The sequence below is a fragment of the Biomphalaria glabrata genome, chromosome 3 (assembly GCF_947242115.1).
Source record: "Biomphalaria glabrata chromosome 3, xgBioGlab47.1, whole genome shotgun sequence".
In the NCBI taxonomy this organism is placed as follows: domain Eukaryota; kingdom Metazoa; phylum Mollusca; class Gastropoda; family Planorbidae; genus Biomphalaria; species Biomphalaria glabrata.
Window position 1 is genome coordinate 44,625,024 of NC_074713.1, and position 13,955 is coordinate 44,638,978.

At 33.6% G+C, this 13,955-nt stretch overlaps 2 protein-coding genes across 2 annotated transcripts; both read right to left on the reverse strand.

The window, feature by feature from the left end:
- Positions 1–142: 142 nt before the first annotated feature.
- LOC106050142 (39S ribosomal protein L11, mitochondrial-like) lies at positions 143–6,596 on the reverse strand. The gene is made up of 5 exons (XM_013205086.2): positions 6,437–6,596; positions 2,085–2,180; positions 1,730–1,823; positions 828–970; positions 143–746 (listed from the first exon to the last, which is right to left on the reverse strand). Exons 1-5 carry the CDS (start codon positions 6,557–6,559, stop codon positions 624–626), a joined length of 579 nt encoding a protein of 192 aa, XP_013060540.1. The 5' UTR covers positions 6,560–6,596; the 3' UTR covers positions 143–623.
- A 2,881-nt stretch (positions 6,597–9,477) lies between these two features.
- LOC106050141 (uridine diphosphate glucose pyrophosphatase NUDT14-like) lies at positions 9,478–13,733 on the reverse strand. Its single transcript, XM_013205085.2, has 5 exons — positions 13,476–13,733; positions 11,737–11,780; positions 11,490–11,554; positions 11,153–11,366; positions 9,478–10,382 (listed from the first exon to the last, which is right to left on the reverse strand). Exons 1-5 carry the CDS (start codon positions 13,554–13,556, stop codon positions 10,148–10,150), a joined length of 639 nt encoding a protein of 212 aa, XP_013060539.2. The 5' UTR covers positions 13,557–13,733; the 3' UTR covers positions 9,478–10,147.
- Positions 13,734–13,955: the final 222 nt, after the last annotated feature.

Genomic DNA, 13,955 nt, shown 5'->3' on the forward strand with positions numbered 1-13,955 from the left:
AAATTAATTATTATTATATTAATATATGAAATCAAGTCCTAAAAAAAAATTTGGTGTTTGATCTAAACAAGTAAAAAAAAAAAAGGTCTGACTATTTTGCAGTCAATGAAGGTTGAACAAGACATAAAATACACAAAAGTCAATCATTTCAAATATAAATTTATTAAACAATTTGTTAGTCATCAACATTTTGTCTCTCACATGCATACTCTGGTCATTGTAATTCTTAACTTTTACTCAAAAACTATATACACTGACACATAAAACTTCAATAACATTCTTATACACAGTTACAATATAAAAAGACAAACTATAATCAACCTTGCCCTAGAGTTTCATTTGTAACCATATTAAATCACAATCTATGATGAACACTTTATATGTCTAATACCTATAGACTTCCTAATTTTGATATCCAAATGTATCCAACAGATACTGTTGAAGCTATCACAAAATAATTGTAATTTTTTGCTATAAAGCTTTTTTAACATTTGAAGTGGCCTCCTACAAAATAGCATTATCTGACCTTCTGATTTTTTTAAAAATTTTTTTTGGCAAACTATATATCTGTATACCCGGTACTATCAATTCTAAACAAATAGGCTCAATTTTTCAATACTAAGTTACAACCTCAACATTTTAGATATTCTCGTCTCTTCCAGTTCTTTATCTTCTTGCGCTATTTCTTCTGCTCTTTTGGTCAGGAACTCCCTCAATTCTTCAACACTAGGAGGATGCCTTACAACCTGCCAACAAATTAAAGTAGTGCCTTGTTAACATAGCAAATAGATTAAAGAAAAGTGACCTGGTGGTAAAATGTGGGTTACCTTCAATCCTATTGTGTGTGCACAGCCAATGAAGGTGTTACATATCTGTTCTAATGTCATGCAGGCAAAGCATGGGTCCTGGCTTTTTATTTTGGCTATTTCATAGATATGTTTCAGGGATATTATACCAGTGACTTGTTTGGCTATTGAAATAAAAAAAAAAAAAAGGATTTAGTCTCATAGTCCATCTATTGTTAAATACATTAAAATACATTAAACTACAAGCCATTTTCCACATTATATACAAACTAATTATAATTTTTAAAAATATATATATTGTTCCCCAAATTATGCCAGAATTAAAAGTTTAAAACAGAACTTAATCAGGCACCTGCAGACATTGTGACAAAATAAGCATGTCACAGCTAACTCAATGTAGCTATGTGAAATACTACACCCTCTTTAATCTTTGGACAAACCCTATAATAGACAACAGTTCAACTTTTGTTCATTCTTACCTGGGTTATCAATGCTAGTTTGCCCAAAGCAAAATTTATCTGACCAAGGGTTAATGACAATAATAATGATGCATGATGTTCAAATATGGACATTGACAGCAGTTCCCAAATTCCTTCTTAGATAGTTTGATAAAGGGGACACACAAACATACTATTCTTCATACAAGGGAGGGAAGTGATGAATAAAAAGTTAAAAAAATGATGTGTTAAATCTTTCCATTGCATGGTCCAAATGCATAAATATTACATAAATATTAACTATTTTATTAATAATAAAAAACATAAATTATACATACATATATTTATATATATATACATATATATATATATATATATGTATGTATTCATTAAAATAAGAAACAAACTTTAATAAGCTTTAATCCATGTCATCTGAATCAGAGTGTTTTACAAAAAAAAAAAAAAAAAATTATATATATTACTTACATGATTTGACAGCTCCCTTTTGACAACCAGCAGCTTGCATCAAGAAGTAACTTGTGATTGGATTCAGCAGCTTGATACTATAGGACCGATCAGGCTGTCCAAGATAAATACATCATACATAACAATAACTAGGCTACAAAGATGGCCAGGCTATAAAATCTGGATCTTATTCACTAAACATGAATGACATAATAAGTAATCATTTTACACAAACTCTAGTGAACCACAATTTGTAACAAAAATCAAACTATGCTTAAAATAATTTTAAAATTTAGTAAGCAAATTAGCTTCCTAACAAAGGAAAGACCTTTAAATTTATATATATATATATACACACATACATACTACAACTTACATTTAATGTTATTTCTGTGCGAATTTTGATTCCTGGTTTAATATGTGCTGTCTTCTCGTTAAAGTCTTTGCAAAATGCTGCAATTTGTATTTGCATCTATGTAAAGGGAAAAAAATAGCAATAATTTACTGGATCACATTTTTTAAATGTTAATGCAATTTAGAACAGATTAAAAGGTTTTGAAGTTACCATGTCACTGGAAGAACAGACAACATGTTTCTGGATGAATACTATTTTGTTTGTCTATTTACAGGCATAGCATGCTACAGTAACAGATCTATTCTATTATAATTATAGCTATTAAATCTATAATATATATAATATATATCTATATGTAATTTGAGACTGTTTTAATGTGTGTTTATAAATTTTATTTGCTATGTGAAGTATGTACAGGTCTTTAGTATAAAATAGACAATATAAATCAGCCTGAAGGAAATGTGTCCGTCATTTATTTCTTCTGTGCCAAACCCAGGGTCAGGAAGAGAGACAACACTGTTACTGAGTGTTACTGTTGGATCATATTTTATATATATATATAATATTAATAATAATAATCTTTATTATCCGTAAGGAAATTTGTCTTACAATTTGTGCATTACACCAAACAAAAAACATTATAACTATAACAAACCAAAGTGTACATTCACACCAAACTCACTCATAATTTACATGTGACAAAGTTTATACCAGATTGTTCTTATTTAATGATTAGTGTCTTTTTGTCTTTGCTATCAGTGTCTTGTATCTCTTTTGTGATGGTAAAATCACAAAATCCTGACACAAAGGGTGATTCTTTATTTCGAGGATCTTGTTAGCTTTTTTAGAGATGTTTGTCTCAAACAACTGCCCAAATGGGGTATGTTTTTTGCCAATGATTTTGCCAGCAGCATTTAGGATTCTATAAAGTTTATTTTTATATGAAGTCTATAATAATGAATCTGCTTCCTGACAAGCAGAATAATGAAAGACTGAAAGTGACAACCAGTTGTCCACAGTCTTTGATGTACAATAAACAGATCTAAATCAGCCTACGAGTTGTGCCAAACCCACCACAGAAACTTGGGATTCTATGAATTTTTTTGATCAAACTTCAAAGTTGATAAGAAATATCATAAACATATCAATATATCATAGATGATACAATCAGTCTAGATAGAGTCTAGGACTAGACTTAGACTGACTACAGCAGAGGCACGGCAGAGGTATGTAACTATTCACTATTGAGTATTGTAACTATACTATGACTATCATGGGCGTAGCCAGAATTTTTTTTTGGGGGGGGGGGGGGGGGGTTGGGAGTGGGTGTGTGTGTGTGTGGGGGGGGATTTCCCCCCCCCCCCCCCGCTATATATATATATATATATATATATATGTGTGTATGTATAATTAATCTTTATTACATTCTTTATGTTTATCTTCATTCTTTCGGAATACCTTTATTATACCCTGGAATAAGTTCTTCCAGGAGTTAGTGAAAAATTTGTAGACTTCCCGCCCTCAACAGCAATGGGTCAGCGCTCCCCCAGCGCGGGGCATAGCCCCGCTGCCAAGCACTATTTTCAATATTGAAAGCCTAAAAAATGCATATTCTGAGGTATCTACAGTGCATTATTCTGCTATTAAAAGTTTAATTTCAAAACCTGTGCTACTCTTATCTTATATAATACAGAGGTTACTTCAAAAAAAAAAAGATGATTACGTCCTACGCGTCATGCCTTCAGCCATGCATATTAACCAATGACTTAAATTCTGCCAAGTCACTGGTTTTCCTGGCTAGCTCAGGCAACCCATTCCATGCTCTAATAGCACTAGGGAAGAAGGAGCATTTGTACAAATTTGTCCTAGCATATGGGACGAGGAATGTGCCTTTATCTTTGTGTCTTTCAGAGTATTTTATTAAATTTTGTTTTTGTATTTGAAGATTATGGTTCAGTGTTTTATGTATGATTGCTACTTTACTTTTGAGACTTCTTTCCTGAAGGCTTTCTAAATTTAGTGATTTTACTAAAAGTGTTACTCTAGTCAAATGTGAATATTCGTTTGTTATGAATCTCACTTCTCTATTTTGTGTCTGTTCCAGTTTCTTAATGTTTTATTGAGTTGAGGGGTCTTACTGACTTAGATCCTCCAGCGCCATTCGGCTCATAGGGCGGCAAGCTGTTTTCAAAAACTCTGTCGCTGGCAATGTCTGAAGCCTCTTCCCACCTGCTCTGAGGACCTCTATGAAAGTGTGGCGTGAAGTTGAACTAGGATGTTCCTGTTTTCGATTTCCTCATAATGGCCTCCATCTCATTGCATTATGCGTAATTCTTTTTGTCGGAATACATGTCCCGCAAACCTCATGTGACGCTCTGTCACAACCTTACCAAGGGGTCGACTCCAAGTTCGGCAAAGCATTTCCTTGAGTGAGACCCGATCCCTATAACTGACTCCTAAAAACCGTCTTAGCCATCTTTGTTGAGCCACATTTAGTCTTTTTCAATTTAGGCAGATGACTATCCACTGCACTTTATTAATGGAGTCCAGCTACTAGCAGAAATTTTGTAACCTCTCTTGGCTACGCTCTTGGAATTAGGTGACAGTAGCTTGCTTTAGATTTTATATCAAAAAGGGAAGTTTTATCGGCAAATCATCTGTTGTGGGGTTTTAAACTAAAAAATCTCTGGAGTTTTTTTTTTAACAAATTCAAAACCTCATTGAGCTACGCTCATAGAATTTGGTGAGTGTAGTTTGCTTTAGAATAATATTGAAAAGGGGGTTTTCAACCTCAAAACTCTCTGTAGGGAGATTTTAAACTCAAAAACATCTGGAGTGGTTTTAGACTAAAAAAAAGCCATCTGGAAGAGGGAGTTTAAACTCAAAACTCCCCTTCGGCTTTGCTAAGCTCAAAGAAATTTAGTGTGTAATTTACACTTTTTTTATATTGAAGAGGTATTTTTTAGCATCAAACCCTGATGAAGGGGGGTTTCAACTCAAAACCCTCTTTGGCTACGTTCATAGGATTTTGAGTGTGTAATTTTTAATTTTTTTTTTCTATAGAAGAGGTACTTTTTTTATTCAAACCCCGCTGAAAGGGGGTTTAAACTTAAAACCCCTTTGGTTAGTCTCAAAGATTTTTTAGTGTGTAATTTGCTTTTTTTTTTAATTGAAGAGGATTTTTTTAGCTTTGAACCCCGCTAAAGGGGGTTTAAACTCAAAACCCCTTGGGCTACGCTCATAGCATTTTCTGTGTGTGCTTTTTTATATTGAAGAGGTATTTTTTAGCATCAAACCCTGATGAAGGGGGGTTTCAACTCAAAACCCTCTTTGGCTACGTTCATAGGATTTTGAGTGTGTAATTTTTAATTTTTTTTTTCTATAGAAGAGGTACTTTTTTTATTCAAACCCCGCTGAAAGGGGGTTTAAACTTAAAACCCCTTTGGTTAGTCTCAAAGATTTTTTAGTGTGTAATTTGCTTTTTTTTTAATTGAAGAGGTTTTTTTTTAGCTTTGAACCCCACTGAAAAGAAGGGGGGGGGGGGGTTTAAACTTAAAACTCCCTTTGGCTACACTCATAGAATTTTGAGTGTGTAATTTGCTTTTTTTTATATTGAAGAGGTATTTTAGCTTTAAACCCCGCTAAAGGGGGTTTAAACTCAAAACCCCTTGGGCTACGCTCATAGCATTTTCTGTGTGTGCTTTTTTATATTGAAGAGGGGAATTCATATAATATATAGTAAATTTCGGAGGGGGTTTTAAAATCAAAATCTTCCTTAGTTATGTTCTTGGAATTAGGGGATTGTCGTTTGCATTATTTTTTGTTTGTTTTGTTTTATAGAAGAGGGAAGTTTAACTGCAAAACCCCCTGGTAGGGGTTTTAAACTCAAAACCCCCTTGGCTGCGCTGGGGCAAGTGATGGTTTAATATTAAAATCTCACCTAAAATAAACAAAATCAAAGCAAAAAATCAGTCACCAAAGTCTGTCTCCCTTGGCGAGGGGGGGGGCTGAACCCCAAGGAACCCTCCCCCCCCCCTGGCTACGCCCATGATGACTATGTATTTGTAAATGTATTTTAAACTAGTTTGTAAACTAGATTCTTACTTAAGTTTACTAATTAAATACTATGGGCCATAGTGAGTATGGGGGATGTCTATGTAACACTTATCACTTACACTATGTTCATAATGATAATCAAATCATTGCAGTGTAACAATAACATTAAAATAATAATGAATCATTCAAATTTCATTCATTATTGAATTTATTCATTCAAAAAAAATCATTGTTTATGTTACTCTGTCTGCTTTTATCTTTAATAAAAATCAAATATGAAGACTAAATATGAGGCAAAAAAAAATGCATTTGTGTACCTGTCCTAATTCTGGACCTAAGGGGGGAGCAGGCGTTGCCTTTCCCGCAGGAATTAATGCCGAAAGGAAAGTTTTCCGCTTGACCTTCTCTGCTACTTGCGCTACTGCTTTCCTGGCAGCCATTTTGGCTTAGAGGTAAGAAAAACACACAAGAGAGTTTACACAACTCAAAATATATAGGTCTGTAAACCATAGGTTTGTTGATTTGTTCCATTGTTTATTATGTCCGCACCCCCCCCCCCCCTTTTTTTTTATTGTAACAAATTTATCTTATATAATACAGACGTTACTTAAAAAAGAAGATGATTACGTCCTACGCGTCATGCATAAAAGGGTCACCTAACACACTTTTTTAGCCCTGAATTAGTGTAGGCCCTATATATGTTAGGCGCTCTTTCCTTCTCTCTCTTTTTTTCGATCTCTGGAACCCTTATTCAGACATTATCCAGATCCGCCTATTCGCAGGGACTATTCAAGACGTGATTTTGTTTTGATTGTCAAAAGAAATAATGTTTCAAAGATTCATTTGGCGTTGTAAAAAATGTGCATCAAATAGTAATTTCTCCAACATTTTGATTTGGAAAGACCAGCTTCATATTTTGCCCCCCCCCCCCCAATCCGACACATATACACGCGCTCATATTTTGGGCCCGTTAATGCATGTAGCACATTCACTTTTCCACTCTTTCCCCCAACGGCTAAAAATTTTTTAAAAAGTTATTATATTCCTTCATACACTCTATGTTACTTTTCTTCGACTTCTCCAATCTATATTTTATTTCGACCTTGAATGAATCAGTGACTCAATGATATTTTTCAAAAATGTAATAGATTACAGACGTTCTTTCAAAGAAGCTGTCTTAAAAAAGAAAAAGAAGTAGGCCTATCGGTATGCAAAGTAGACTCGATTTCAGTGTTGTTTTGAAAGAAAAAAAAAACTATAGAAAATAAATAGGCCTAGTTCACGCGAAATGGCCACTATAATATAGGCCTAAAGCGATTTGGCCTCTTGAAGTACTCAAAAAAGGATCGAGATAAATCCCTTTTATGAACCTTTAACCAGGGTAAGGATTTTATCCAGTGGCTAGGATGAGAAGTTGACTCTTCATCAACCTCTTTGTCAGGAGGCCCCCAATAAAAAGATCATTTATTCACACCCGTGAGACACAGCTCCTTGAGCCAACATCGTAGGTTCCTCCTCTATGCGAAGGCCGAGCCCACGAGCGGCCTCTCCTTGTTCCTACAATGTACCGAAGCAAACCGCGATTTGACCAGCCAATCTGACAAATTTTCATAGAAAATGATTAGTTTCTATCACTCTTGTTACAAAGTGGCGAAAGTACCAATTATACATAACATTTGTTATTCTTACATTTTATCGATTTGTTGAACACTTGGTAATAATGCAATTGCATAGAGTTAAACCTTGACCAGCGGTCAGTGATTGCGATGAAGCATAACGGTTCGTAATAGGGTCGAGAAGAACTTAAAATGTGTCCATGGTGTAAGCGGATGGTTTTAATTGTGTAGTCTGAATTCAAAGAGTTTCTGATGAAACCTTGACGTGGTCTGACGTAAACAAAAAAAAAATACTGGTGTGAAAAGTGAATGGAAGATTAGCAAGTGACGTGAGACTAGACAGAAAGACGTGTATTTGTAGTGTTCGATCATATTCAAATTATCATTTTCATTTCTAACTCTACATAGATCTACTTTCAAGTTGAAGTTGTGTATATTTCTAAATAAAATGAATACCAAGTTTATTTTTAAAAGAATTAGGCGTACCTTGCCAGGCTTGCCCATGCTAAGCCAGCGGATGCATCGGAATATTTTGTTTCTAGATCTTAAGTACTTTTTGGTACGCTCTGATAAGTTTGATCACTACGATATGCTAAATCAATAATATGTTGATGTTTTATGCAGCTTTGTGCAGACTTTCTGTTTATGGTAGGGATATTATTTATTAACAACTGTTTTTCAGTCAAAGATCGAGCTCCAACAGTTGTTACACTTGCCATCTTGTTCCAAGAATACCCAACACAGTTCTTCATAACTTTGAATAAATACTGTCCAGGGTTTGTGCCTTAATTACTCATAATTGAGTGTATTGAAGTATAGCCAATAAGCATAGTCTTCGTTTACTTGAAACTTTTTATGAGACAGTTTCAATAATTTTTATAGAATTTTTTTTAAAATGTATTCGCATTTTTATACCTATATACTGTGGGCAAACTTGAATTCTGTAGGTGTCCGCGGGCCGCACAAAACACTCCGACGGGCCGTAATTTGCCAAACCCTGCTCTAAATCATGAATGCATGCGGGAATACCCGCGTGTTTTAATTAAAATATAATAATAATGAGGCTAGTCTTCGAGTCCGAAGATTGATGAGGAAATGCTATGCAGCCCCAGCTGTGACCTACATATTTTACCACATCCCAGTGTGGCTGATTGGCTAGGAATTTTACTAGTAACCAGGAATGATAAATTAAGTCTCTATTGAAAGAACCATAGACAAAACTGTCATGTAAATATATCAACAGCTCTATATGTGTCAAGACTGAAAGGAAAACACTTCTCTTTATTCGTCCATACTATATCAGCAAGGCAGTGGAAGAGTAATGCAATGGTTTGTTCAAATAGGGTCAGTAGGACAGTTGATGAGGTGGTCAAAGAAGTGAAGTTTCAAGGTAGGGTATGATTTTGTGTGTGTTGACAGTGATCTGTAAATGTTGTCCACAGTTGACGGACTGGACAGCTGGAGTTATTGAACAGTATGAGTATAAAGAGACCTTAAATTTTGAGAGTGTGGGGTGTGTGACTTATAAGTGTAGCAAATTAATACTAATGAAAATTTAAAAAATTAAAACGAGTTTTCTTGGCTTTCTGAATTATTTAAGAACAAAAGAATAAAAATAATGAATTTACAATCAACAGTGAGATTGTTAGACAATTTAGTTTGATTTTAAAGGTTTTTTTTTCATCCAAGTCTTTTTAAAACCCTTTTTTTTTTATTGTAATAATTCAAAAAGACAAATCAAATGAAAAGAAATCACTGTAATTCATTCATCACAATTTTCTATAAATAAACTGGAGGACATACATACAATTAAGTATTATTGTCTATATTATAAACATTATTTTATTTAGGTTTATGACACATATGCTAGTTTTAATCACAAATACTGGCAAAAAAAAAATAATTATATTTTCACAGATAAATACATTTGTCAATGATAGGAAACATACATAGACTAATAGGTAGATCAAATGAATCCTCTACACTCAAACTTCTGAAATAAACGTTACAAAAAGTTGTTCCTCACTTTTCCAGGTTTACATATACAGTAATAAAATAAATAACTAATGAATTATAATATATACATTTAAAAATCTTAGGTTAATTTTTAATGCTTTAAAAAAAAACAAAAAAACATTCATTGAAAGGTATACAAGAGTATAACTTCCTTGTATTATATTTCAACATACTTATAATTTAATAAAATCCCTTTTTTTTGTAACTTCATAGACGTGTACCTATAATACCAGTGTAGTTCTTTTCCATTATTTTTTTAATTAAAGGAACTATTACAATTATTAATTAAAACTCTTTACACACTCCAAAAATATGTACAAGGAGAAGGCAATCATTTTTTCTTTTGTTAATAAAATTCAGTTTGTACATGTGTATAATACAAAATTAATTAGGAGATTAATTTCCATTTTTCCATATATTATCTAAAAACCAATAGATAGCAAATATCAAGCCATGCACCCTGTTAACTGTCTCATCAAACATGAGTTTTCTCCCTTCGTCTACTGACATCTCCACAACACTAATCATCTCACCTTCAGTGATTAAGCCGCCACCTGCGCCAACTTTCATATCATCAGTCACTTCAGCATAATACAAGTGTAACAAGCCTCCAGTTGTGCCAACTCCATTTCTGAAAGAAATGCAAAAAACATTCTCAACTGTGGTTTACATACATATGTTGGGTACATTAAGTGCAAAGGGCTACATAGGACATAATAAGTTATCTCAGAATAGGAGATTAGCAAACATATAGCAAATTTCTAGGACACACTGGAGAATTACTAATATATATTACTAAGACTAGATTATCCTGCGCTGTTTGGTGCATTCGGTGGCAAGCTGTCACTATAGACACTATAAGCAATCCTTATGGCCAACTGGAGTTCACTTTCCTTAGATCCTCTATGAAGGTACAGCTACATCTTATATAAGAACATCCCTGTTTATGTTTTTTTTTTGTTTCAGCCTCCATGTTACTACTATCTTTGGGGTGCTCAATTCATTCTGTAGTTGTAGAAGAACATGTCCCACAAACCATGTTTGACACTCAGTCACTTTTACAGTGAAAAGAGTGAAAGAACAACAAATGGAATGCTGATCTCTGTACCGAATGTTAGCTAGCTCTTTCATCCACACCATATGCAATGGAGTCAATAATGTGGCAGCCTACAGAGTTTCAAGTTTGTTTTTTCATGTTAATCTAGCTATATTTTTCTTAGGTCCTTTTTACAAAGCAGCCACTTTGAGGCTGGGAAAACTTTTAATCCTAACTGTGAGGTAGGATTACATGGCTCATCTCTTTACTAATTATTACTGACTTGGGCATTAAATAAAACCCAGTTATACCCATATTTTCAAAATGATAAAGAGATTAGTGAATGTCACATGACATAATCAAACCTGCAGGTTGTGATCTTTCTCAAATTTTCTAGAGGTACTTCATAGCCACATTCTTCTAAAATTTCTTCTTTAGCTATTTCTGGAACAGGTTTATTTTTGTCAATGATGCCAGCACAAAGTTCTATTGTCATGCCCAGGGAACCAGGGTAAAGATTGGTATCAACTGTTTCAATGCCATCTTTTATTTCTGTCTTGACACTGTTGATGTATATGGCTGGGAACAATTAAAAAAGAATTATCATGAAGAAGGGCATCAAGCTGCTCATAAAGAACTAAAATTATTTATTCTCAAATAGAATATATATATGAAATACAGTTAATCAAAAAAAGATATTACCTGGACGAAACTGTCTCACAAATATTAACACATTTCTTGTTGTGTTAAATAAGAGAATAGCCACCCTGTCAATTATTTAAATAAATGTTTTAAGTAATATTATAATGAATTTGAAAGGTAAACTATTTCTGTTTAAAAAAAAAAAAATGGAGGCCATTAGAACATTTATGATCTAAAAACTAAGAGGGTTTCAAATAAGGGTAAAAATATAAAATAATATATTTAGAGCAGAGAATTTTTTTTTTACCCATCATGCACTGTCATGGCATCCCATATTTTATTAACACCATTCTAAAAGAAACAAAATAATAAACATAATTAAGAAGACTAAAAAAAGTCAAGTAACAAAATACATTAAACAATAGTATCTCTCGGGTGGGTGTTACCAGGTATTGTTAGCTCATAGTATTACAATAAAATCTATTGTTGGTTTTTCTTTTTGTCGAGGCCCAAAAAGAAGAGAGTTACCTACATTGAAAAATTGATACAAAGCTGTAGATTTGCATTTACTTAAAAAAAAATTGTGTTTTCATTTATATTTATAAACAGTAATTATTCTTTATTCATTATTTTTGCTCAAGAAATGTAAAATCACTGCCAACTTTTAAGTCATTCGACTCTGGAGTCTACATTTTCACAATGATGGCAAAGAGCTTTAACAGCTGTCGCCACATAGATCAGTGTTCCTCAACTGAATGATGGTACAACCGAAGAAATTGACCCTTATAACATGAGTACAGAGGTTTTCTTCTTCAAATGAAAGTTTTGTTTACAGTCACCTCTTACAAAGAGCAGTGGGAAAGATAATTTTTGTTAACATTTTTTTTCAAACAATGATAATAATAATTGTTACATTGCCATAATTCTCAAAGATGGCTTTCTAACTACAAATCAAATACTTTAGACTTTTAAGCTTGGCTCATAGGTTGAGAAACACTGATATAGATTTTAAGCAAAAGGTCTATACATTATTTATTACTAATAAAAAATAGCTTTTCTTTTAAAGTTGTTTAGACAAGAGTTTTCTTAAATAGAAGCCACACTATCACGTGTATCCCTGAACTCATCTCATCATTATCTCTGCCTGTGGTCCCTTCTGGGGCATAGGTCACCAACCAGCTTCCTCCAGGCGTCTCGGTTCTGGGTGAGTCTTTCCAACTGTCCCCACATCTTGCCCATCTGCTTAGCATCTGCTTCCAAATTGTGGCGCCATGTATTCCTGTGTCGTCTCCTCTTCCCTTGGGGGTTCCAGGTTAGGGCTTGCCTTGTTATGTTGGATGCAGGCTTGTGAAGGGTGTGACCTGCCCCATCTTTAGCGTCTCTGAAGGATAACTACTTCAATGGGCTGCTGCTTTGTTCTTTGCCACAGTTCCTCATTCGAGTTCTTGTCTGGCCAGCAGATCATAAGAATCTTCCTCAGGCAGGTATTGATGAATACCTGGATTTTTCTCATGGTGGTGATGGTGGTTCTCCAGGTCTCTGCTCCGTAAAGTAGTATTGGTTAAACAATAGTATACAAGAGCCTGATCTTGGTGGTGGTGCTTATTTACCTAGACCCCCAGGTGTTCTTCAGCTGATGGAAGGCTGCTCGAGCTTTACCAATGCTGGTTCTGACATACATGCATCTGTTCCTCCATATGGTCTATGATACTGCCAAAATAGGTGAAGCTTCCAGTGCCTCGCCTTGGAATGTAATGGGTGTATTGTTGGATGCCTTTATCTTGAACACCTTATAATTATAATACATACTTCACTTCACTTGGTCGTGACTAGCCTAGGTCCTAGTCCTAACTTAGTCTAAGAGTAAGAGTCTAGTCTAGCTATAGATACATAATACAATTTTAGATGTATAGTTGATCTATATTATATAAGATAAGATATAGAAGTTACTAAATCTATTATCATTATTAATCTTAGTACTAGATCTATATAATCTAGATCTAGATCAGTAGATCAAAGTCTAAGCCTAAGTGTAAGTTAAAGTACCTGTTGGTAGTGAATACGTTTTGGCTTTAAAAACTTAGAATTTTCGCAAGACGTTACTGTCACGTTATTAATGTTATCCATTTGATTTTCAAAACATTAGACTAGATCTCGCTGTAATACGTCTATTAGAACTAAATGATAGATACAGGTTTAGATTTCTAAATTATCGCAATAACTTGATGTTACTAGACTAGAGAAACGTCAATACATTTTTTTTTAAATTATTCGAAATGGTTAGTAGAGTCTAGTACTTTTTTTTTTTTTTTTTTTTTGATTGCCAGATAAAACTTTTTTTTCTAACTGATCTATCTATTTATTTTGAGACGAAATCTGCTACAATATATTTCTTTATTTGAATAAATAATCTATTAAAATATTTAAAACAATATATTTGATACATTAAATTATTATTATAGGTTCAAACAAACTAAAAATATTTTGATTAAATATTATGAAGAATAAGTTGTTTAAGTGTAGATA

What these genes read in the sequence shown, in the direction of transcription:
- LOC106050142 (XM_013205086.2), bottom strand. Translation starts at nt 6,559, where the DNA reads ATGGCTGCCAGGAAAGCAGTAGCGCAAGTAGCAGAGAAGGTCAAGCGG. An exon ending in GCACAGAAATAACATTAAAT is followed by an intron (nt 1,824 to 2,084) that starts GTAAGTTGTAGT and finishes TATCTTGGACAG; the next exon opens with CCTGATCGGTCCTATAGTAT. An exon ending in AAAGGGAGCTGTCAAATCAT is followed by an intron (nt 971 to 1,729) that starts GTAAGTAATATA and finishes TTATTTCAATAG; the next exon opens with CCAAACAAGTCACTGGTATA.
- LOC106050141 (XM_013205085.2), bottom strand. Translation starts at nt 13,556, where the DNA reads ATGGATAACATTAATAACGTGACAGTAACGTCTTGCGAAAATTCTAAG. An exon ending in AACGTATTCACTACCAACAG is followed by an intron (nt 11,781 to 13,475) that starts GTACTTTAACTT and finishes TGTTTCTTTTAG; the next exon opens with AATGGTGTTAATAAAATATG. An exon ending in TGTGAGACAGTTTCGTCCAG is followed by an intron (nt 11,367 to 11,489) that starts GTAATATCTTTT and finishes AATTGTTCCCAG; the next exon opens with CCATATACATCAACAGTGTC.